The following is a 26,655-nucleotide window of genomic DNA, read 5'->3' as shown; positions in this document are numbered from 1 at the left end:
ACAGTAAAAGTGCACACCCTCTGGTAGCTTGGCACAGAGTAGTCAGGCTTATCTAATGAGGCAATGCATAAAGTATTTCTAAAACACACACACAAACACTGAAACACAATGAATTCATCACAAAAAGACTCTAGATAGGGTTATAAGAATCTGTAATAATGATATGAGTAAAATAAGACCAAAAAGACAGAAATCAAATAAGTAGAACCGCAGATATGAATTTTTAAAGATTAAATGAAAATATAATGCTTAGAGTCATGAAGCATCTGATCACGCTTGACCAGGGCAAATCGAAAGTTCAGGCCAACAACGATGGAGCATGGGGTTGGATACAGGAACCAGTCTTGGCCCACTGAGAAAGTACATGGGTTGGAGGATACGTCAAAGACCCTTTGCGAGGTGCACAGGAAGTGATGCTTCGTCGTTGGTCCTTTGGATGTAGGCGATATGTCGGTTTCAATCTGTGCAGTTGGAGAAGCTTTGTTGGGAAACCCCTTTGCTAAACAGGTGATGCGTAGTGGTTGAGCCTCGTAGTCTGTCAGTGTCATATCGATGTCCTCGAACAGCAATGAGTCGACATCGGAGAGAATGTGTTGGTTCGGATTAGCGTAATGGAGACTATGCATCCATTCTGCTGGGTCAGCACAGAAGACTCACTTCCAAGTGCCCAGGACTGAGTTAGTACTACTTGGCAGGTTGGGACTCCATGTGCTGTTGCAGGCAGATTTGTAGATAGTTTTTGATGTCCCTGAGACTTCAGAACAGGGGGGGCAAGCCAGGAAGCCCTTGGAGTCACTCTGGGTTCAAGTAAGATGGGTCTAGTCCTTTTCCTCCGTAGGACAGAGAGTAGCAGGCAGCAAGGCAGCACAGCAGAGTAGCAGAGAAGAAAGTTTGTTCTTTCAGATTACCCGTCCAGCAGAGTGGCAGTCCAGCACAGCAGTCTTTCCCCCTGGCAGTGTTCTTCACAGGTCCAGTAGTTTCTGGTTTGGCGGGTCAGAGACCCAGAATTTATGCCCAGGTGTGCCTTCGAAGTGGGGGTGACTTCAAAGGAGGGTCTTTGAAGTGCACAGAGATCCTTTCTTCCCAGCCCTGGCTCCAGACTATCAGTAGGTGGTAATCAGCCCTTTGTGTGGGGACAGGACACTGCCTATTCAGGTACAAGTGTTAGCTCCACCCTCCCTTCCTGCCCAGAAAGGCCCATTAAAATACAGTTGAGTGCTCAGAAACCCCTAACCTTTCTGTCTGTGGCTGTCTAGAGGGAAGGTACACTGTGAAGCTGTCACCCACCGTATGACGTGTATCGGAAACAAGCTGCAGGTACACAGTGCAGTAAAAGCAGAGAAATTCCCACTTCTAAAAGTAGCATTTCTAAAATAGTATTGTCAAATCCAACATTTTACTAGTTAGAGGATTTATCATTAACATTCCAAAGATATAAAACATGACACAGCTACTATTTCCTAATTAGGAATTACAGATTAAACGTGTATTAATGAATTCCCAATGTTAACCTATGAGAGGAGTAGGCCTCACATTAGTGAAAAACAAATTTAGGTGTCTTTCACTACAGGATATGCTAAATTTAAAAGTATATGTCCTACCTTTTACCTACACAGCACCCTGCCACACGGGCTACCTAGAGCCTACCTCAGGGGTGACTTATGTGTAATAAAAGGGGAGTTTCAAGCTTCAGAAAGGGTTTTAAATGCTAAGTCAAAGTGGCAGTAAAACTGCACACTTCGGCTCTGCAGTGGCAGGACTGAGACATGTTTAAAGGACTACTTGTGTAGGTGGCACAATCAGTGCTGCATGCCCACTAGTAGCATTTAATTTAGTCCCTAGGTATTTAGCATACCACTTTACAAGAGACTTACAACCAAATCAAATATGCCAATTGTATATGCACCAATGTTACCATGTTTAGCTAATGTGCATGTGAGAAGCACATGCACATTAGCACTGGTCAGCAGCGGTAAAGTGCCCAGAGTCCTAAGGCCAAAAAGAATTCAGCAAAAGAGAAAGAGGAAGGCAAAAACCCCATTGATACTATTTCTAACATATATTATGTGAGTGGCTGTGTGACTGTCTGTATCCGTGTGTGAGTGGGTATCTGAATTGTTGTATGGGTTAATAAGTGGATGAGTGAGTAGTTGTATAGGTGAGTGAGTAGCTGTGTGAGTGGCTGTATTGGTGAGTGAGGTGGTGTGTGACTGGCTGTATAGGTGACTGAGTGGCTGGGTGAGTGGCTGTATGGGTGAGTGACTGGGTGTGTAAATGGCTATATGAGTGAGTGAGTAGCTGTTTGAGTGTGTGTATGGGTAAGTGAATGGGTGTTGGAGTAGCTGTATTGGAGTGTGTGAGTGGCTATATTGGTGAATGAGTAGACGTGTGAGTGGTTGTATTGATGTGTTAATGGTTGTATGGGTGAGTGCATGGGTGTGTGAGTGGCTGTATGGGTGAGTGAGTAGCTCTGTAGGTTACTGAGTGGCTGTGTAAATAACTGGATGAGTGAGTGGCTGTGTGAGTAGGTTATGCGTAAGTGAGTGGCTATGTAAGTGGCTGTATGGGTGAGTGAGTGGGTGTGTGACTGGCTCTATGGATGAGTGAGTGGGTGTGTGAGTGGTTGTATGGGTGTCTGAGTGGGTGTATGAGTGGTTGTGGTGGGGTGTGAGTGGCTCTGTAAGTGATATCATTTGACATGCCATCAGTGATGTCTCTGACCATGTTATGAGTAATGTAATATGCGAGGTCATAAGCAGTGCATTGGAGGTGGGTGTATTATAGTTTGCCCAGGGAAATATAACTGCTGAATCTCAATGGTTTTCTATGAGTGTTTTCTGAGCCTAACTATAACCTTTGTTTTTTCCAGTGAATTTCTATTGTTTTTTAATAGTATTTCCAAACTATAATGTCCCTGTAACCTATGTTTTTTTGGAGAATTGCAAAAGTGTTTTTTATTTTACTGTAATCTGTAAACTTTGAGAGTGGGTGTGTGAGTGGCAGTATAGATCGGTGAGTGGGTACAGCAGCACACGCCCCAATGTTAAACTTGCGGGATGCGACAGGCCTCAGTGGCGGTCGCATCGTAATCAGGGGTGCGGGACCACCGCCTGTAGTCCTCTCATCGATGGCCATCGTAAACAGCCCCTATCTCTTATTCAGGAAACCTCTAAAAATGTACTCATTCAAGAAATCATTTGCCTAATCCACTTTTCCATGTATCACAATCAAAGAATGTGCATTTAAAGTTCTCACCTTATACTGATGGACTCTGACAATCCACTGACTATTGTGTATTACTTGGACTTACCTTGAATTTTGAAGTGCTATAAGGTTAATGCAAGATGACATCCAGTAGTCTACAAAACACCTAAATATATAAACAGAAGTCCACAATGCAGTCTTTGGATATTTTACTTACTTGTTACCACTTCAGATACATGACTAAACATGCATTGAACGGTCTTGTCCTCTAAAATAGACGAGTAGAAAGTCTTCCCTTTCGACACACCGGACCACCAGCTTGGGACTTCACTGACCCCTATAATAGCATTGAATACTTGCTTTAAGGCATCTTGTGCAGCTTCCATTGGGGGGTCCATCACAATATTTGGGATCTTAAATCTCATTATTAATTTGAACCTGCAAAAAATCACAAAATTTTAAACAAAATGATTAACGCAAGAAAACCATAGTTAATGACGCCAACTGTTAAGACATACTTGTTCTTGTCGTATGAGAAGTCCTATCTCTGTCATCAAGGATTAACAACCAGTCAGGCGCATGAGTTTCATTATGCAACTTTAAAGCACCTTTGTCCTGTTTGGAAAATTATTTATTTTTTTAAATCACCCTCAAGACCTTTAAACGTTGAGAATAATTCTTTCAGAATACTGTCAACCAACTGAGGTAAAGAAGGCCGACCACGAGAGATGGGAGAGTGGAGGCTGTGTTATTATCCTTTTAATGCTGAAAGGGTCACCTTTACATGGACCATTTAAGTGCATTATATTTCTATGAAGCAGAGTTCACTTCCTGGACATTAGCCTGGAACCTGTTTCAATGATTAAGGCACCATATGTCTAGGGAAACAAGTTTGACTAACAAAGTGTCTACACCAACCTACTCGTTATGATATCTGACGTTTGAGTCCTAAATATCCTTGTTCTAGAGTAGTGTGATAAACAATGAGTGATTGCAAAAATATTGTGAGACATAACATCAAAGGGTAGTATATTGTTTTTCATTTTGTAAATAATATTGATGTTAAATTGTAGTATACTAAATAAATATGGTATTTGATGTAGTCAGAAAATAGTGCAATTAGAATGCTTTTTTATTATAATTTTATATAAGATAGTATTTTGTTTGTTCTTTTATGTAATTGTTTGACAGGTTGTTGGGTAATTTTTAGATTTGGGTAGGTAGTGTTTAATTTTTAAATCATTGTTTAGTGTGTATTTTTATATTAACTTCTATTTTAAAAATATTATTTACTTGTAATGGTATTTTGGGGTTATATCTTGCGGGATTTTATGATTTGTTTTAAAGGGTGGTGAGGGTTATTGGGAGTTTAAATGGGTAGAGTTTTACTGCCTAGAACATTAAGGTTTGTTGGGTTGTTGAAATTTTATTAATATGTTTGTTACCTACATTATTTGATATTTATTTTATAATAAATATTTTAGGAAGCTTTTCTAGGGTACGTTTTTTAATTTTATAAACAAATATTTATATTTTGTAATGTATTTTAATTAAATTGCTTGTGAAAATTGAGGTTCTTACAATTTAGGTTTTAAAACTATTTTAGTACACATTTTGAGCTTCTGGTTCTGGTTAGAAGAATAGTATATCTGGACACCCAATTTTTCAGTTATAAAGTAATTTAGTAATTAAACAATAATAACATGAATTAAATATTTAATCAGAACAGATGAAAAAACATAACAATGAGGTATACACTTGTAAAAGGTAATTAAATAAAAATAAAGTAAAACCATTAGATATATCTCCAAGTACAGAAAATATTGGGCTCATCAAAATGAATAACTGTACCTATAGAAAAACATTTATATAAGATCAGTTGAAAGAAAACTATTTAATAAAAAACAATAGGGTGCCGATTACGATCCGGTAAAAAAATTCCCCGTACGACTCGTATCCGGTCTTATTACCGTACGAATCGTACAAGTGCCGTACAAACTGCCAATTACGATTCGCATGGTAAAAAGTCCATACGAATCGCATTGGGAATTATTCCCCACACGTCCTCGGGTCGGAAAATGTGTCCGACACGTCCACGGACGATTTACCGTACAAATGTGAAAAGTGAAGTCCGACCGCGGAATTACGATCCATCCCGTGCGTCCGATGTTACAACCGTATGGAAAAAACACCGTCCGCACCGAACTCCCATAGCAACCATGGAGACATGTGCCCGCATACGCGCCGACCCCCCCAGCCCCCATACGTTCGAGTCGACCCCCCCCAGCCCCCACACGTACGCGCCAACCCCCCCCAGCCCCCGTATGTACGCGCCGACCCCCCCGTGTTTGTACACCCGTGTACGTTTGAGTCGTACCCCCCGTGTATGTACACCCGTGTACGTGTCGAACCCCCCCCGTGTATGTACACCCTTGTACGTGTCGAACCCCCCCGTGTATGTACACCCGTGTACGTTCTAGTCGTACCCCCACCCGTGTATGTACACCCTTGTACGTGTCGAACCCCCCGTGTATGTACACCCTTGTACGTGTCGAACCCCCCCGTTTATGTACACCCGTGTACGTTCGAGTCGTACCCCCGTGTATGTACACCCTTGTACGTGTCGAACCCCCCGTGTATGTACACCCGTGTACGTGTCGAACTCCCCCGTGTATGTACACCCGTGTACGTTCGAGTCATACCCCCCGTGTATGTACACCCGTGTACGTGTCGAACCCCCCGTGTATGTACACCCTTGTACGTGTCGAACCCCCCGTGTATGTACACCCGTGTACGTTCTAGTCGTACCCCCACCCGGTGCGTACCCCCAGCGCATAGCGCTGGGGGTACGCACCGTACATACACGGGTGGGGGTACGACTCGAACGTACGCGGGTGTACATACACGGGGGGTTTGACACGTACAAGGGTGTACATACACGGGGGGTTCGACACGTACAAGGGTGTACATACACGGGGGGGGTTCGACACGTACAAGGGTGTACATACGCGGGGGGTTTGACACGTACAAGGGTGTACATACACGGGTGGGGGTACGACTCGAACGTACACGGGTGTACATACACAGGGGGGTTCGACACGTACACGGGTGTACATACACGGGGGGTCGGCGCGTACATACGGGGGCTGGGGGTGTCGACTCGAACGTACGGGGCTGGGGGGGGTCGGCGCGTACATACGGGGGCTGGGGGGGTTGACTCGAACGTACGGGGGCGGGGGGGGGTACGGCGCGTACCGGGCCACCTACTCTGGTCGTTTCGCAACGTACTTCGCTTTTCCGGCACTTTTTGGGTGCCGTGAAAATATTGCCGTCCGGACTGCTGTCGGTTCGAATCGTGGTTCCTGGGTCGTGAAACGCTGCCTGAAAGCGTCCCGACGTCACGTCGCAGCATTCCCGGATCACATTCGTATGTATATTTTCGTCGGTCGGTGTTTTTTACGATTCGTATGGAAATGGTGTTTCCTTGCGAATCGTAATTCCATGTTTGTAAAGTTTTACGACCGGGTACGAGTCGGACGGAGAAAACGCTCAGACCGACGGTTCGTACCCGGTTTTTACCGGATCGTAATCGGCACCTAGGTATTTTTTAAACAATTATAAATATTAAATTAACATATTGCACAATAACATATTTAAATATGCTTACAGTTTATTACAAGTATATTTTTTATAATTCTTTTTATTACATTTCTTATTTTTGTATAACTTTTTTCCTTTTTTTAAATTGTCGTACAAATTAAAATAATCTTTTTAAATTAGCTACAATGTATGTGTATTTTCCTTATGGCGCCACTTTTTTAAAAATAACTCTATTGCCAAGCCTTTTCTTTCTGCCATTGCCTAGCAGAAGTTGAGGGATAGGACTGCAGGTTCCAGTTTTCTCGTATCAAGAGAATGTACGTTTTATATGTGTTTGAAATAAATAGGTTGGTTAAACTTAGTTTTAGTTATTTTAAGTGTAAATTGTTGATTTTAGATGAATTGGGTAAAATATATTTTTAGTAGTTCAGTGCATTATTTATGCTAGATGTAGTGTAGGAAGGTGCTTGTTTAATAATTCCTGTGTATTTTGGAGTTTGTAATAATTTGGACATTTTAGTGAAACTACATTTTTAGACATTTAAGTTACTTATTTTTTAGGGGTGGATATGGCAATATGTAGTGTTTCCCAAACTGTGGGTCATGACCCACTGGGTGGATTGTAAGCTGATTTTTGGTGAGTCTCCAAAGTCCAGGCAATAAATAAAAATGCTTTTAAATTCTGTATTTGTCATGTCACATTTGCTCTACTTCAGTGACAGAAGTCAAATGTCAGGCATGGGGCCTGATTACAATCTTGGTGGATGGGATACTCTGTCACAAACGTGATGGCTATCCCGTCCACCATATTACAAGTTACGTTATATCCTATGGAACTTGTAATATGGCACATAGAATATCCTTCCCGTTTGTAATGGAGTATCCCATCTGCTCAGATCATAATCAGGCCCTTTGTCTTCTTCTGCTTATTTTTAAACACGGATATTGGTGTTTACAAATACCTCTCACTTTGCAGGTAGAGAAAGAAAAATAAAGTGATAGTTCTTGACAATCCAGCTGAGGTACATGAAGTGTAAGCATAACAAAATGTAAATATCTGTAAATTAACTGTACACATTCTGCAGTTAGCAATGCAAAGTGAATCACATTTTTTTGGTGATTCTGAAGTGTGAGGGAAACAAAGATTCTATTAGGATCAGAACAAATCAAGACACTTTACTTGGTGATGTACAATTAATAGTCACTGAAACCTGATTTCCACACAGTATCAATACTGTGCAATATCGTTTTATCTATACAACTGTATGTCTGTGCAAATTTAGTGACCATTTCAATGGAAAATGTGCTGTCTGCCCATAACAATGCACCACCTTACAATGCTTTATTACATTACAAAACTGCCCTCCTCATGTCCATTATAGCTAGGTGAGTTGTGAAAGTTTGTGCTGCTAAAAGTGGGCTCTAGTTCTAGAAGGTTTGGGATTAACTGGTGTATTGTTTTTATATTACAGGCCCAAGAGTATTCACTTTGGAGTTGTCTTTATTACTATTTTTATGCTTTGGAAAATGTGTTGAAATGTTTTGTTTTCAATAGGCATTATTATTATTCCTATTTGTAGTTTTCTAGACATTTCCTTTCTTATTTTGTAATCATGTTTTAGGTTTCTGAAGTTACTGATGGATTTGATATGTATATATTTTTTAATTTCCATTTTTTATATAACTTTTCTATTGTCTGCTGCTGGGAATGGCCTGCTTCGATTTTCTATAGCATGTGAGTGTTTTACCTATGTTATATATTATTTTGACTAATGTTGGTATATTTTTTATGTAAAGTGTTATCATTAATGTGATTATGTTTTTATGTTATAGGGTGTTCTGTGTACGTCTAAATAATATTGTTTGTAATGTTTTATATACCTTATAGGCTCTGTGCAGGTTTTTTTGTGCTTTTTATTTTTAGATAATTTCATAAAAAATGTTATTTATTTTTCTTATGTTTAATTCAATGTAATAGATGTGAATTTTTTTCATATAATGTTTTAACTTGTATTTTAAGGTAGGTACCTTTTAATTATATATGTTTTAAAGTTGTGACATACAATTACTCTGAACAGACAAAGAGGCATCCCTGGACTACTTAACATGTCTGAAGATGAGAGCATGGACTATGGAACCAACTTGAAAGTGGAATTGAAAGTTTACTCTTCCTATGTGACTGTTGTCTGGCTGTTTGTTTTTTAGTTGTGATTGCTAGCTGATTTATCAGATGTTAGTCTGGAGTTAAAAATGTTTGTTATTCAGTTGCTAAACAATGTCAATGTAACACAGAAACATCAAAGAAGCATCTAAAATAAAACAAAACTGAACTTACAAAATAAATGTTAAAGGCTTACTACGTGGACAGCTCTCTTTTTTGGTCACCACAAAGCTAATGTGCATTGTAAACTGAAACTGTACATAGGGCCTGTTTACGATGTCAGGCGGAAGCCTTCGCCTGACACCGACTCATAATCGGGACCGACTGACTCGCAGTCGGCGGTCCAGCCCGCCCAAATACGATGCGACTGAATACTGTTCGGTTGGATTCCCATTGTTTCCTACGGGAGCTTGTGTTCCACCTGACAACCGGCCGTAACACAAGTTCCTATGGGGAAATGGAGTGTGTGTGAAAAACCCTGCACCCTGTCGTGGGCACCCCATGGTGCCACACACAGTGCAGGGTTTTACAGGGTGGTCCCCCCTCAGCCCCCAAAATGGAGGCCACAGGCTGGAGGGGGCCCAGCCATGGAGCCCAAAGTCACTTTTCGACAGCCTTTTCTTGTCGGAGAGACCAACGCGGAAAGGCTGTTGGAAACCGACAATCCCCAGGTCGGAAATGCTGTCCATAGAGGTGCACGATGTGGTTTCGACGAATCCTCTGAGAGCCGGTCAGAACCGATTTGGAATGACTGCGTGGTTTACCTTCCAACCGCGAGCACCGTAATCGGTCGTGCGGATAGTAAACCGCCCAAGTCAGTCGGAAGGGCTCTGACACGGTCGTGGAGAATCCGACTGTCAGGAGGAGGCTTTCCACCCAACATCATAATCAGCCCCTAAATATCTTTAAGTAGGATATAAATATTTATTAATAAGGTAGTAAGAGCATGGTCAGTCAGTGTCATCAGAATTTTGAGAAATTCCCTCCTAGTGCTAGAGCCAAAAGAGAAAGCCTTCAATCTGGTAATGGCAAGCAAATTCTAGATGAAGTATCATTAACTGACCGGGAGGCAGGGGATTAGGCTAGAGATTCTAGAGACCCCATGTTATGCTGTCCACGACGAACACCACCCATGGCCAGTTCTCATGCTGCCACTGCCACCAGAGCTTTACCACCCACCACACCCCCACGTGCACCAGCCCCTCACCAGATACCAACCCCACCGAAGCCCTGAAGTGCATCCTCCTCAACGTGCGCTCCCTGCACAGACATGCCGTAGAGGTCTGGGACCTCCACGAAAACCTCTCGCCAGATGCCGCCTTCTTCACGGAAACCTGGACCAACTCCTCCTCCGCCCTGGGCATCGCATCCACCATCCCTGATGGATACAAGATCCAGAGGAAAGATCGACTAGACCACCCAGGAGGAGAACTCCCCATCGCACACAAGAGCTCCCTCCTACTCACCACCTCCTCCACGAGCAACCCCCAGTCCTCCACTGAGCACACATACATACCAACCTCAGATCCACATTATGCGGCACGCTAACATACATGCCCCCTGGACCTCGAACCGCTTTCACCACCACCGACCTCGTCGCACCCCACACCATCGCCTCCATGGACTACATAACCTTCACCTCAACAACCTCAACGACCCAAACTCCTCCACCTCCATGACAACCTCACCAACCTCGGACTGAAACAACTCATCTCCACCCCGACCCATAAGGCAGGACACACCCTCGACCCCATCTCCGCAGAAGGCAACAACATCCACTTCAGCCATACCACGAAACCCCCATGGATGAAAAACCACTGCGCACACTTCCACATCAACAAACCCACTGCACTCAAACCCAGATCCCGCCCACCGTGAAGGAACTGGAGCAAGGTCACCGAGGACCACCTCAACTTCACCCACAACCATGATGCCCCCCCCCCTTCGACCGACGCCAACCTCGCAGCCAAAGAACTACACAGATGGATCGCCAAACTGCACAGACGAACTCGCACCCCTCTGCAACCTCGACAGACAATGCCCCAGGAAGGCCACCTGGTTCACCGCCGATCTCCAAGAACTCAGGTGCACTTGCAGACGTCTCGAGAAGAATTGGCAAAACAGCAAAACACTGGAAAACCGGACCAACTACAAGAACGCCATGACTGAATACCACCAACTCATCAGGTCAACCAAATAAACCTTCATCCAGAACAAGATCTCCACCAACGCCGGCAACTCGAAGGAACTCTTTGGCATTATCCAAGAATTAACCAAACCCCCCAGCGAGGCCTCAGACATCATTCCTTTCTCAGGACTTCTGCAACAAGCTCAGCTCGTATTTCCACCTGAAAATCAAGGCCCTCTATGACAACTTCAACGAGCGACCTCCAGACTCCGAAACCACTTCCCTCTCCAACACCACCAACTGACCCACCATCTCCGCCTGAACCCCAGCCACCATCAAAGACACCAAAACGACCGTGAAGGGCAGCCACAGACCCCTGCCCTCCGCACATCTTCCACAAAGCCGCCATCGCACCAGAACTGCGACGCACCATCAACATCACCTTCACAACTGGCACCGTCCCCGATGACTGGAAACCTGCGTTAGTCAAGCCCCTGCTCATAAAACCCTTGGCAGACCCCTCGGACCTCAAGAACTATTGACCCATCTTCCTCTAGCCTTTCGCGGCCAAAGTCACTGAGAAGACCGTCAAGGCCAAACTAACGAAATTCATCTAGGAGAACGCCATCCTTGACCCCTCCCAATCTGGATTCCGGACAACCACAGCACAGAGACCACCCTACTTGCTGCCACCGATGGCATCCGCACCCTCTTCGACCAAGGCCACATCGCTGCCTTGATCCTACTCGACCTCTCCGCTGCCTTCAACACAGTCTCCCACTGCACACTCGCCGCCAGACTCTCCGACGCCAGCATACAGGGAACCGCCCTCGAATGGCTCCACTCCTTTCTCACCGGCAGGACCCAAAGAATCAGACTGCTACCCTTCCTCTCCAAACCCACAGAGATCAACTGCAGAGTGCATCAGGGATCGTCACACAGCCCTACACTCTTCAACATCTACATGGCCCCCCTCACCACCGTCAGACAGCACGGACTCAACATAGTCTCCTACGTCGACGACACCCAACTCATCTTCTTCCTCACCAAGGACCCCGTCACCACCAGGCTCAGCTTTCAAGTAGGAATGAAGGACATCGCAACTTGGATGAGCAACAGCTGCCTGAAGCTCAACTCGGAGAAGAAGAGGTCCTCGTCCTCGGACCCGCCCCCACTGCCTGTGACACTACCTGGTGTTCCACTGACCTTGGCAGCCCACCTACCACGACTGGAACCTCGGCATTGTACTCGACTCCTCCCTCTCCATGACCCGACAAGTCAACGCCGTTGCCTCCAACTGCTTTAACACCCTCTGCATCCTTTGCAAGACCTTCAAATGGATCCCCCCGAAACAAGAAAAACCGTCACCCACGCACTCATAACGAGCAGACTAGACTACGGAAATGCCCTCTATGCTGGATTCAACAAGTCGCTGCACCACAAACTTCAGACCATTCAGAACACCACAGCCAGACTTGTCCTCGGCATCCCTCGACAGGAACACATCACCCAACACCTGCGAGACCTCCACTGGCTCCCCGTCAAAAAGAGAGCAACCTTCAACCTACTTACCCACGCCTACAAATGCCTCCACAACACCGGACCCCAATACCTCAACAAAAGAATCTCCTTCCACGAACTCAAGAGAAACCTCCGATCCGCCAACCTCGCCCTTGCAGACCCCACGCATCCGCAGAGCCAGAACGGGCAGAAAGGTTTCTCTTACATCGCAGCCAAGACCTGGAACGAGCTCTCGATCCACATCAGATGCACCCCATCTCTGAACATCTTCAGGGAGACGCTCAAGACCTGGCTCTTCGACTGAACAGAGCTGCTTGAGACCCTCACGGGTGAGTAGGGAGCTTACAATTCCCTGATTGATTGATTGATTGACTGATTGAAGCCCTATCTTTTAAATATATTTGGGTGCACAGCTATTTTAAATTCCTTCAATCACAATATGCCATAGCAGACAAGCGTTAACTTTGATGCCATACATATAGCACCAATCTCTGCTGGTTCCCTCCATTTATCTGCTCAAAGCTGTGCACTCAGCTTTCATAAAGCAGCGAAATGACGCTATGGTTACAGGTTCTGTGAGAAAGCAGCTGTTAGGGAGGCTCTGCACAGATCCATGCTGTCAGGGAATGCTGGCGATTAGGATTCACCTGCCTCTCTCTGGTTTGCATAGACTCAAGAGGGGGAAGAAGAGGTGAATGAGATGGAAGTTTGTCATCTGACATTCCACTCCATAGTTTAAGTCTCTGGAGACCCCAGCATGGCAAGGGAACACATGGGAAGTGAATATTTCCCTTTGTGGTGTAGAAACAGTTATTTCAACTGTGGTCAAGTAATAGTAGTGAATAACTGTTTTTAGAAACCAGTGCTCACACAAATGACTCTCCATAAGAGTCATATACTATGACATATTTCTCCTGCTATCATTATTTGTGCTACCCATTATTTGTGAAATTCTTTGTTGTGGATGCAATTTTTATAAATAAAAACATTCCTGCTCTTCTGGGCACTGTTGACTAGTACTTGCCACATGTGTGATTGCAACAGCATTGATTAGATTACTTTATTGTACCTTAAATCCTGGGGGGTTCCGTGAATCCCCTTTCCAATCTCTCTCAAGGGTGGGCGAGATGAATGTGGAATGCTTGTCTTCTTCTCGTTAGGAGCTAGTAGTGGGTCAGTGATACCACCTTTTGTTGGGGCAATCTGGTGTTCATCTCCCAGGATACTTTCGGAGTCACACCCTACCACATGGGCCAAAAGAAGCAAAGACCGGCAGATACTGATACTAACAGCCTCGTACACTTGAGCACAGAAGTATTCTGGAATGCAAAAGACAATATATATATATATATTTACATTCTACTCACATGGTGCACTAAACATTGTTCTTCCTGTAATGCAACAGCAGCATGTATAGACATTTAAAACAAAAGCACTATTATGAAATTGACATCACAATATCTCTGATAACCAGCTAAATAGGCTATATATATCATGAGTGACACCTAACTGCTTTGGTTGCTACATGTTTGAGGGAGGTGTAGGTCACAGATGTTTTTCATTTTATGCTCCTATACTGAGATAGGTGCTAGGCTAATATCTTTGGGCAAACTCTATGATGCTAAAGCATCATACCACATGTCGTACCTTCATTGAACCAGCTATGGGAGGAAGTTTACATGTGTTCAGACATACCTAAAACCTTGTTGGTGATCTTCTCCGGAAAGTCATTTGTGGGATTAGTCAGGGGGGCTACTTCTGCTTGCTGGGCTTTAATTAAGGTCTGATGCAACCTTGAGTAGGATCCAGTGGTGGCAGTCTTTACAAGAGCAACAGTTGAGCTACTTCCTGGCTGAGCATCCTTGAAAGTCAAATAAAGAAAAGTCATGTAGAACATTTTCTGATATCGTTATTGCATCCAAATATCTAGGGAAACATTCTACTTACCTTGGTGCTTTTCAACATTGCCATTATGTCTAAAACTGCATCATGAACAATGCCAGTTAGATTTTGTAGTTCGATTTTCTTCTTGACCAACATATCTGTAATGAGTTGCACAAACTCTACAGGATCCTGAAAATGTACCAGAAGAAGTCACATTAAGCCATAAATAGCCCCTGCACAGTTAATACTTACGAAATGAAACATTGAAAATTGAAAACATCCAAGTGAATGATTTGCTATGGATGGGGTTCCAAAATGGTTCTCAACGCGGGCAAAAGTGAAACTAAAAAAAGTAACAGAACTTTCTATATCCTCCACAGAGCAAGCTAAATCGTTGCAACTCTTATGTATCTAAACAAGAGCGGATTGATGTTGAAATCTTTAATGAAAAAAAAAATCACAAGTGTCTTACTGCCTAGTGATGGATTGGGGTAAACAGTTGGGTGCTGCAGACACATGACCAAAACAGAATATTTGTGATGCATTACTGGTTAGTAGGCCAAACTGAAAGGAGGTGGTGAGCCAGGCAGGTGTATTATTGGTTACCCTCCTCTGTAACATCAGCACTACACTGGACTTTATAACTTGTACAGAGTAGGCACACATCCTAGTTTTCACCGTGGATGGGAATGAGTGCACAGGTCACCACCACTTAACACTGATGACAGTAATTTCCCCAACTCATTCTATAAATTGCAATGAGACTCCTGCCTCAATCTGGCTCATTGGGTCTTAACTAATGAATACATTCATCAACAAGATTCACAGAGAGCTGACTTTGTACCAAACATAGATGTTTATTCTCAAGGTTTACCAGATACTGACGTGCTGAGATGTGTTGGGCTGAAAGAATTTATACAGCACACTATAAACCATTTCTTGGTGCTGGTCTGCCTTCATCCAATAATAAGCAAATATGAGAACAAAGGGACTTATTGCATTTTTTTGTGGAAAGGATACTGTACACAGGTCCTAAGACACTTAAGAAACAATTATAGATTTAACAGTTCTTTTATATCTGATAGTGGATGGCTCTCGTCACATCTCTGGTAGAACTGAGATGCGGATCTCAGCTCCAAGTTCTAGAACGCCTCCAGTTACCCTCCCCACCACCCAAAAGTTAGAGGTAAGGGCGCTGGGCATAGCAAACCTGTACCGGACCATTCCAGAACTTTAAATCACAAGGTAGACTTTTTAACTGTTGATATTTTGCAAGCTGACCTTTGCAAGCAACAGGGAACAAAATGAGAATGAGAATGCTCCCCCTTGCTGCAGACAAGTCTTCTGTATTCGGCTCAAACACCAAATTAGCCAATGCATTTTGTGGAGCTTGTAATTTTTCAACAGGTCTTTAATAACTTTTTCATTTCGACACCTACCTTCTTGGATTTTTCATCGCCTGACATTTTACTGTTCATTACTGGATAAAGCACATCTAACTGCCTACAACCACTGATAACATCACAGTTTCAAAAACAACCTTAGTTGAATCTTTTTTATGAAGTTACTTTGCTTTCTGTTTTGTACTCTTTACGAGCTACACCCTTTATTTTCTTTGGGACAGATTTATTTCATTAGTTACTCTTGCTTATCCAATCCAATTTTATTCATATATCCTGCATAATCCTATTTAAAGACTTTTAATTTAACCCTTACTTGGATCTTGAAGCTGCTTAATTCTGTTCAAGTAATACGGCAGAACAGGATATTCCCACATTTGTGACAGATTATCCCATCCACCAAACTCTAAATCAGGCCCTTAATGCATGCAGTTTTTTTAGTTCTAGCGTGGAAACAGTTTGTCTCACCAGCCTCATGTTTTCCAAAAATTCAAAATAAAAATATATACTTCTTGAACAGACAACCATCTACATTCATTGGTCTGTTCAAGTGCCATTCACATCTACTTTCTACAGCTTACATCAGGAGGCAATTGGTCAGTCCACTTCATCCAGTGGCTTCTTACACTGTGGTTTTTAGCCCGATCAAATGATGCCATTTTACCTGATCAAACCTCACTGCCTGAGGTAGTAAACACAGACTGCTTGGCCACTTCTGTAGTTTTATATATTTTTTTAAAATTTTAGCCAATATTTTATTTTTTTATTATCTGTAAATGCATAAATAATAAAACACTTCACGCTTGCCAAGGCAAAACCTATTTTTTGCCAGTACTCTTTTTTATGTAGCTCTAACATATCGCTGCCAGATAAAGCAGATTGGGTAACCATGAATTGCTGCAATAAATACTCAAACTTACTCAAAGCAAAGATTTCGCATAACAAGTGGAAATGCGAGTGAAGTGTAAGAGATGCCCAATATATGTAACAGCATAATTGCAATGAAGAAAATGTTAAGTACTGCTGAACATGGACAAGCCAATGTGCTGCTGCAGCAGACCATGATCAAAGAACTGGGCTCCGGCAAACAGTTCTAATACTAGAGATTCTTGGCATCTAGGATCAAGAGTAGGACCACAGTATAGGACTTTTACCCTCTGAAGTGCACTGGAGAGTGCACTCTGGGGTGAAACTGGATATAAGCTTTATTCATTTTTGAAAAATAGTGCACAAAAGTGTTACTTAGATCCACCAATTAGCATCTGTTTTTATTACACAGTTATATGAGCATCAATAAAAAGTCTGGTTTCCAATAGGAGTTCTTTTAACAAAATGTATTTTTATATGTTGTGCATTTCAAGGTGATTTATTAATAGAGGGGTCTGTCAGCTTTGTGAGCATCTCTTCTCCATTAGCTAAATAAAACTATTCATGGCATTCTCTTTGTTCACCCATCACTGGAGAACCTTGAGGGTACATCACGTCACATTAGCCGGCCTATTAGTATTGTGGTCAGCCTAGAGGAGAGACAGCCCTTAGAATCGCTGGGTGACTGTGTGACCCCAAACCCAACTCTGTGATTTTGAAATATATTTGGTAAGAGTTGAACTCATTCTACCGTGGAGTACCAATATCATGTCTCACAACTCCTTACAGCTATGGATTTAATCCTTGAAGTAGGCAAACTGTGAGTACATCCGTGGCTATTTGTGGAGGACAATAGAAAAGCTGGTCAAGAGATTCAGGAATAAGGGAGATGTGATGAAAAACTGACAGTAAGCATTAGGGGACCTGGGCCACCCTGCAAGTTGGGAGGCCTGTCATCTTCAAAGTTTCTGAGTAGATAACTGATTATGGTGGACGATCCAAAATGCACCATTAGTGAATAAAATGGCTTTCAAGGGTAGGGAAACATGTCTCTGATTCAATGGTAGTCACAGATAAGCAGTCAGGGGAGAGTTTCCAGTAGAGGGACTAGCTGAGCTTCTAGACATGCTGAAATCAATTAACTGTTTCCACCAGAGTGTGTCTGCGTTTCAAAAGCCAGCAGTGCTGTACTCCCAAAGGCTTGCTGGGCACTTTAAGTGCCATTTTCCACATTTTCTTTGTTCTCAATATCTGTATGGCTCAATAAATGAATCGAATAAGGTAGTGCTGGTAATGGGGTTTATGAATAAGGTTTGAGTGTTTTAGACAATTTCAACCAGTATTGTTTGCCAGTTGCATTTCCTACCAGGCTGGTTTTGACATTCAGAGAATGTAACCTATTTCACAGTGTGCCATGCCAGATCACAAACTAGGTGAAAGTGAAGCAGGTTAGAGGGCCTGCTTAAAAAACATTAGCCCATGTTACCACTCATTACTCGGAAAACATTAGACTCTTGAAGAAATCTTTCCAGCCAGTGTCAGAAGCTCTCTTTTTTCAGACGTAGACTGTCTAGGAGTTCCTAATATCACTTGTAGAGTGTCTGCCTTTGTTACTTTTAAAGCCTAGCTGGAACATCCTCTAGTATGGTCTCCATTTATTTCTATAAATGCATAAAAGTACCTCAAAAAGACAACATGTTTTACTTCATGGTAGTATAAGCAATGGCATGCATTTTTTTTAATTTTAATGTTTCAATCCGTCTTCCTGACATTACTTTCAGGGTCTTCGCCACATTCAGCATGCACCAGCTATGTATATTTCTAACCAGTGAACATTTGGACCTCCATTCTCTGTATTGTGACCCCTTCATTGGCTCACACTGTTAGCTACTTTAGCATTAAATGTAGCCGCTTACTGTACAGATCATCCACGGTTTTAAAATCAGCGGCCTCATTCTGAGTGCATCATTGAGGTCTGGTGCGAAAGACACCCATGGAAATGCCATTTTCAAATGCACTGATTCGGATTTTCCTCTCAAACCCACATCTTCCACAGTGCATCGCGGTATAACATGCAGAAACATAATTGCATTTTTCTACATGGAAACCCCTTTTTGAAATATTGTGCTTGTACAATGTTAACAAGATAGCATGGCCGGACAGACTATTATACCACTCTGGCATTTTCCAGTATCCTTCAGGCGAAGGAACTGATTTCAGAGCAGGATAACCCCATTCTAGTCAAGGTTCCTTGTAATGTGGGACTGTTTTGAAAAGTTTTGTCACAGCTGATTTTGCTTCCAGTCCGTTCATGCCCAATGGCACTTGGAGGAAAATGAACTTGGGACAGAGATCCATTGTGCAAAATCAGGAGCAAACCCTGTTGCACTCAATCTTTCAATTATAACAGCACTCAGAATGAGGTAGAAAATGCATTCTCCTAGCAGGGGTGTTTAGGAGCCATTGCCTATTTTGGTGCAAGACAGATATTTCTTGGCAGACGTTTGCTCGGCAGGCGTCTTTATAATTTAGCTTCCATGACTAGCTCAAGACTAAATGCCTACTTGCAAAGAACAAGTTACACATCTTCACTAATGCTCTTTTGGGTGGCTACTCTATCTAACTGCAGATTCTTCACCATAGAATATTCCCCAGGAGCCAGACTGCATCTAGAGATTTTTCATAGAAGTGCTCCCGCGCCACTAGGAGGAGTCATGCACCACCACCATGACTCTAACTGCCCTTGAAGGAACAGAGCAGACCCCTGATTGCTGACATCAGTTTCTTCTCTTTTCTCTTTACGTGCCCTCCGACGCTAAGCATGAAACAATTGTGAAGAGTAAGCGTGAACAGTGTGATGAACACTAACTTGGAATCTTTATAGATTTCAGTTGAAAGTGGAGGTGGGAGGGGAGGAAGGAAACTGCAGATGGCTAGAGTATCCACCAGAAGAACAATTGTAATGTTCTTTCGGGTGGATATTCTATCCAACCGCATATTCCTCCCCTTTAGAATATCCCCAGACACAAGTCTGGATCTGAAACGCTTTACATAGCATTGCTACTGCATGCCAGTAGTTGGCACCATGTGGCTCTCTGTTGACTTTGTTCTGTTGAGATGTGGCAAATGGAGCCTCATATAAATGCCACCACTACACGGTGTCAGCTTCTTTCTTGATTTCATCCTCACCCTCGAATGCGGTGACCAAAACCGGAGTACCAGTGTGCAGATATCTTACTTGGGACCTTTTCAGATGGAAAAAGATACCATTCCACAGAATAGGGCAGTGGGAAGGTAGTAAGAAGTATCCAGCTGAAAGACCTTTACTGAAGATAAGTAACTTGTTCTTGCAGATTTTAAACCTTTAGATCAGATACCAAAGCAATACCTCACAAGGTGAAGGTACTGTGGAATGGGATCAGATCAAAAAGTCCTGCATGACCGAATGGGTGACATTTCCTTCTCATCAGACCTGGCTGTCAAGGAAGTAGCTCTCCATGAACAACTGTACCAATTCCCACATTGCAGTCTCACAAATGAAAGGATCAGGCACTCTGCATGCCAACGCAGTGGTAGCATCTTTGGCACTGGTGGAATGAGCCCTCAGTCCTTCCAGAGGCTGCTACTTGGCAAATGCATAGAAGACTTTGGTGCAGAGGACTATACAACTTGACAAGGTTCTTTTCTGCCTCGCCTTGCTTTTCTTTCTCACAGAAAACCCAATAAAAAGCTGATCATGCACCCAAAGGCCCTTGGTATAATCGATGTAAAAGTTAAAGGCTCTCCTGGGGTCCAGCCAATGGAGTCTCTCCTTCTCTTTCGAGGGGTGAGGTGGAGCAAAGAATGTTGGGAGGGTGATGGATTGCTCAACATGAAAAGGAGTCACTATCTTTGGCAAAAGGGCCGCCTTGGCCCTCAACACCAGTTTGTCTGGGAAAAAAGTGATGTAGCTTGGCTGCACCAATAGAGCATGAAGATTGCTCACGTAGTAGGCTGAAGAAATTGCAACAGAATCTTAAGAGTCAGAAGAGAGAACGAGCAGCTGTGCAATGGATCAAAGGGAGCACACATAAGGAATTCCGGGGACAAATTAAATCACAAAGGGTTTAGGAGGAAATGTGTGCTAAAAGAGAAACCTCATCACAACAGGTGAGTTAAACTAAGATGACTGATGTGGTAAACAAATGAAAAACAAAAGGGCCACTGCAAGCCCTTGCTGGGCCAAAGACAAAACAAACAATAAGACATCCATCAGTTTGGCTTGTAATGGGTCTGTCTAGCAGACCTCAGACCAGGCCACAAATTTGTCTCAGTGCCCGACGTAAATGGACTTTGCGGAGGAGTGCCATGCAGCAAGAATTACATCCACAACCTCAGGCGGGAGATCAAATCCAGCCAACTGCTGCTACTTAATCTCCATGCATGGAGGTGTACATTGTGCAGAACCTGGTGTACAGCTCTGACCAACTGCTCTGAAAGAAGATTCTCCCAAAGTAGAGCCTATCTGGGTGCAGATGCTTATGCTCAGAGATTAAGGCTACCACACTCTCCTGCCCCAAAATTGAACCACCAGACTAACTTGGGCATAGTCATCCTTGATTTTCACAACTCAGGGTAGGAGTAGGGGCGAAAGGCATATATGAGCCTTGTGCTCCACTCCAGCCAGAATGCGTTCCCCAAAGTGAGCCTTCTTGGGAACTCCAGCATGTAAAAGTGTTGACACTGCACATTCTCTGTGGTGGTAAAGGGATCCTACCAGGGTTCTCCCGATTCTTGGAAAATGCCCTTTGCCTCCTCAGAGTCCAACCTCCATTCATGTTCTGCCAGGTACCATCAGCTGAACTTATCTGCCCTAGTGTTCAAAGATACCACCAGGTGGTTCATGACCAAGGAAATACCCTGATGTCCCAGCTAACTCCAGAGGCGAAGAGTCTAATTGCCAAGAAATCAGGACCCCACACTGCTCTACTTGTTGTAGTACCACATGGCAGTGGTTTTATCTGTAAGGACCTGTACTAGTCTCCCTTTGATGGACAGTAGCAAAGACTGCAATGCCAGGTGAATGGCCCGCAACTCCAGCAGGTTGATGTGGAGTAGTTTTCCACCAGAGAGCAGAGTCTTCTGATCTCCACCTCTTCCAGATGACCTTCCCAATCCATTGATGATGCATCCATCACCTCCATCAGCTCTAGGTGGAGAATGCAGAGGGGCTTGCCACTGGTCCAATTCCAGTTGAGCAGCCTCCACTGAAGATTTTTTGTAGTCTCCTCTGAAACGTGGATGTAATCCGATAGGCTCCCTTGGGGCTGCGCCCTCAGAGACCTCAGATTCCACTAAAGTGCCCATATATGCCACCTGGCATAACCAACAAGCAGGATGCAGGAGGCCAAAAAGCCAAGAAGCCTGAGAGTCAATCTCGGTGAGACCCAGGCTGAAACATTGGTATCATAGCTTTAATGTCCTGGACCCGTTGTAATTGTGGAAAGGCTCTGAACTGTACCATATACAAGATGGCTTCAGTGAAAGGGAGCCTCTGTGTAGGGTCAGGAGGGTGGTTAATTTCTGGAGGTGATATACGTCTGACTGTGGCTAGATTCTTGGATGTTTTTACGGAGGCGTATGACACAGGGACGCTTCCCCCCACGCTCAAAGAAGCTCTTATTGTTCTGCTCTTGAAGCCGTATAAAGCTGCTAATGTGTGTGACTCCTACAGGCCTCTGTTCATTATTAATATTAACGCCAAGATTCTGGCGATGATGCTGGCCAGCAGGCTGCAGCCTCTGGTACCCAATCTGGTGCTACCGGATCAGTCCGGCTTTGTACCTGCGAGATCTACTGCGCACAACTTGCGTACTGTGTTTGCCACTTTGCACTACTCTGAGGAGGATTTTCAGATGGTAGCGATGCTACTTGACGCCGCAAAAGCATTCGACTCTCTGCAATGGGAGTATATGTTCACTGTGCTACTGCACATGGGACTTCCTCCCTTCTTTCTCAAATGGATCAGCCTCCTGTATGCTGCGCCGGTGACGCGGTTACGAGTGAATGGTTGGAGTAATTTTCGATCCACAGAGGTACGCAGCGCTTGCTGCGCTTGCATTAGAGCCTTTGGCATGTAAGTTGCGCCAGCGACATGCGCCGGCGGCATTGGGTTTCCGTCAGCGGCCGTTAGTGGTCTCCCTATATGCTGACCATATGCTGCTGTATGTCCGTGAGCCAACCACATTTTTGCCGGAGTTACTTCGCGAATACGTAAAATTTGAAAGATATTCCGGTCCAGCTATCAATTGAACAAAATTGACGGTGTTCCCCTTGACGGTTGACACTCGCAAAGTGGAGCTGGACTTTCCCCTAGCATGGTCCACCGACCCGGTTTGGTATTTAGGTATATAGCTGCATAGAGATCCGGAGGTTGTGATTTCTATGATTTAAGGTCGTATTATCATTAAGATTGTCGACTAAGCTGAAAGATGGGCTAAATTGCCGCTCTTTTTGGCGGATCGAATAGCTGTGCTCAAAATGTCGGTTCGGCCAAAACTCCTTTACTTGTTCGTTAGCATCCCGATACGCTTGAACATTGCACTGTTTAAAACGCTTCAGACAGCCCTGATGTCCTTTGTTTGCGGTGGTTAGAAGCCTCGATGCAGCTGGGAAGTGCTGGTGCAGCCGTTTGAGCGAGGGGGTTTTGAAGCGCCTGATATGCGGCTTCACTACCTGTGCGCTCAGGCGCAGTTTGCACACTATTGGTTTTTTCCGCAACGGTTCCAGCCGCATGTTGCTGTGGAGGCTGTTTCGATACTCCCTGAGACACTGGTGGCGCTGCGCTTTCGGGCGGATATGGTGAGCCAAGGACAGAGATTAACCCGGTGCAATGCACGGCGTGGGCCAGGCAGGCTTTAGCAAAAAGGACGCAGTTGGATTACCTCTACGCTCCGGCGCTGCCGCTTGCGGCTCATCCGCAGATCGCTGCTACACAGGAGCAGGCCGCAGTGAATGTATTGCGAACTGCTGGGATTCTTCGGCTGGGTGACCTTTATGAACATGGGCAGTTTCAGTCCAGATATACAAGGAGGGAGTGAGCACAATATGATGCTGGGGTTCACGTATGTGCGTGTGCGGCAGGCAGTCCGAGCCATTTATCCTGATTTCCCCGGGGAGCTGCAGCCGCTGCTGGCATTGCAGGCGGTGCTGTATGGTGAAGCGCGCTCGGGCCTCATAACCAAACTCTATAATGCCTCTTTGAGGGAACAGGACTTATGTGACAATCCCTCCTACAACAAGTGGCATGTAGTGCTGGGGGACTCATTCACTTTGGATGTCAGGAAATTATGTTGCACACTAACGGGTCACCTAACGGCTTACTGCAATCTCCGTATTATACATTTCAAGTACCTGTACCAGTTATATTACACGCCCCTTCAGCTGCGTAAGTTTGGTTTGCGGGAGAGTGCTCGCTGCGTGCATTGTGGACAAAACGATACGGACTTTATGCATTTGGTGTGGAGCTGTGCTGGCATACATGCTTTCTGGACTAGGGTCACAAGAGTGCTCACAGATGCGGTGCTGGAGAATGTGGGGTGTGCGCCAGATGTCTGTTTCCTGGGTTGGGTGAGGCGTCTGAAATCGAGCAATCGTAGACTGGTGGCTGTCGCTCTTCTGCTTGCGAAGAGGGCTGTTGCGCAATGCTGGGGTGCTAAACATAGTCCGACAGTGAAAAACTGGGTCCGTGACCTGCTGTACTGTAGGGAACAGTTAGGGGTTTATGCAGAGTAGTTACCTGAAGCCTCGTGGCCCAAGGATTTCTGGGTTCCACTTACTGGGTACCTGCTTGGTAATCCTGATTTACAGTAGACGTATGGAGGACGTGCGGGTGGTTTACGGAGAGGGGACTGTTGGCCACCTTTGAGGATTGTTATGTGTCCTGATTGTTTCAGGTATGGGGTTCTTATCACATTCGTCCGGTGCTAGGGTGGGGGAGGGGGGAGGAAGGTGGATTTGTTTCCATTAAGGGTTGCTATGAGTATAAAATGCTTGTATTGCTTATTGTTGTATTTGACTGCTTGGCCTTTGGTATCTGGGCTTTGTAATTTCCTGATGCAAGCTGCTCAATAAAGAGATTTAATAAAAAAAAAATATTCATTTAGTTTTCTAGCACCACTTATACCACTGTAAGGGGTCAGAGCACTTTACATCACACACACATTCCACAGAGACAAGCATATGTGTATAAATCAGTGTATAGGGAATGCTACATCAGACAGGACTACAAGGTGTAGTGTAGGAGTAACATCATGTCATCGATACTGGTACGCAATATATTTTAAGAGTCCTTATTCTGGAAAAGCACAAATTCAGAATTTAAAACGTAGCCCCATTGTTAGGGATTCTCTTGAATAATAAGTATTGTTTTCTACCCAAATGAACCCTTTTGGGAAGATTAGGATAATGCAAAAAAACATATAGCTCTAACATGTAACTTGCAGTTTGCATGCAGCTCTTTATTGAGAGTTAATACCTCAGTGTTCTATAATAGGATTTTGACTTATAAACTACAAGTGACAAAAAGAGCTGTGGAGGGCGTGGCCTGGCGCCAATGGAGTGAGCAGCAGATTTGTGAGCTCTTGTCGGACAGTTGCCATCAGCAACCATCCTGACGCCCTGAGCGCGACTGGGGCTCCCACGATGCACCCCCACAGCAGAATAGGGGAGAGATGCGTTCTGCAGTAGACGGAACCCCGAGAGCATGCCTGAACTAGGTAGAACTGTGAGAGCAGGCGGAGATTAGATGAGCCTCACGCGACAAGCCCGGATCCTGGAGTGAGTGGTGACTGAGGCCGAGAAGAGAGACAAACCTGGCCCGATATGAGATGGTGAGCAGAGCGGGGGACCCCCCCCCCCCAAGGTGAGAGGATTGCACAGTGGGGAGCAGGTGCGGCACAAGACAGGTCGACAGCTGAGGGACCAAGCCCCCCCCCTGCTTGAGGTGAAAAGAGGCAGTGAGATATGAGCGCGGCCCTGCCCTGCCGCATCGGAATTCTATTGAGTCTCCGAGAGTGTCCGCTGTGTGTGGCGCCGGCGGGAGACTTGGCTTGCGTGCTCGGCGGCCCTGCTGGAGGCCTCACACAGGTGAGCGTGCAATGACCAGCGCATAGAGCCCTGCAGACAGCGGGAGTCATAAAGGCCTAGCGGACTTTGGGGATGGGCCTACTCCAGACGACTGGGCCATACTACTTTGTAACGGCCGGTGGCTGGGCTCAGATACGGCCCGGGTGCCAGCATAGAGAGCTGAGAGGAGGCGTGGGATGGGCAGAGCCCCCACCTATACACCGCCTCCTGAATGTGAGAGAGATTCTCCTGCGGGATAATCCCGGCAAGCAGGCCCTCCGTTACAGCGGCGGGGTCGACATGAATACCTGATCCCAGACCTCCTGAACAAGCCGGGGGGGGAGGGCCTGGCCTCATGTGGCGAGCGCCCTTGCGAGGGCCCGATTAGGAGCAAACAGCACCACTGGGACGAGGACTGTGCGCACACAATTACCCTTGCACTGAGCACGAAGAGCCTGAATATAGTGCAGCATTGCCCCCCCCTATCTCAGCAGGCGGGAGGATCGAGGGGTGGGTCATGACCACAAGATGCGCTTGAAGAAGGGGGCGCCTAATGGAGGAGCCTGTGACGGTGATGGGGAGTGCCCTATGAGCGCACGTAGCAGCAGAAGTATGGCTGACCGAGAAGATACCATGGGAAAGCCCTCAAGAAGAAAGATAGGGAAGAGGCTCCAGTGGACAAGCAGATGGAGGAGAGGGGGAAGACGCTCCCCCAGGCGGACCCCACTGGCGACCCCACACTGCAGGACATACTGCAAGCCATCACCTCATCCAGTGAGCGCCTG

At 44.9% G+C, this 26,655-nt stretch overlaps 1 protein-coding gene across 1 annotated transcript in view; it reads right to left on the bottom strand.

The window, feature by feature from the left end:
- The window catches only part of LOC146817397 (dynein axonemal heavy chain 5-like), a 1,608,734-nt gene that overhangs the window by 1,069,665 nt on the left and 512,414 nt on the right, over positions 1–26,655 (bottom strand). Inside the window, exons 21-24 of the mRNA XM_085609634.1 lie at positions 14,562–14,687; positions 14,310–14,475; positions 13,684–13,933; positions 3,422–3,642 (exon numbers count right to left, since the gene is read on the bottom strand). Coding sequence (XP_085465760.1) covers positions 3,422–3,642; positions 13,684–13,933; positions 14,310–14,475; positions 14,562–14,687 — 763 coding nt within the window. The remainder of the gene's footprint in view (positions 1–3,421; positions 3,643–13,683; positions 13,934–14,309; positions 14,476–14,561; positions 14,688–26,655) is intronic.

This window comes from Triturus cristatus, chromosome 6, assembly GCF_964204655.1.
Source record: "Triturus cristatus chromosome 6, aTriCri1.1, whole genome shotgun sequence".
Lineage (NCBI taxonomy): Eukaryota > Metazoa > Chordata > Amphibia > Caudata > Salamandridae > Triturus > Triturus cristatus.
This window is presented reverse-complemented; position numbering and strand designations above follow the sequence as displayed.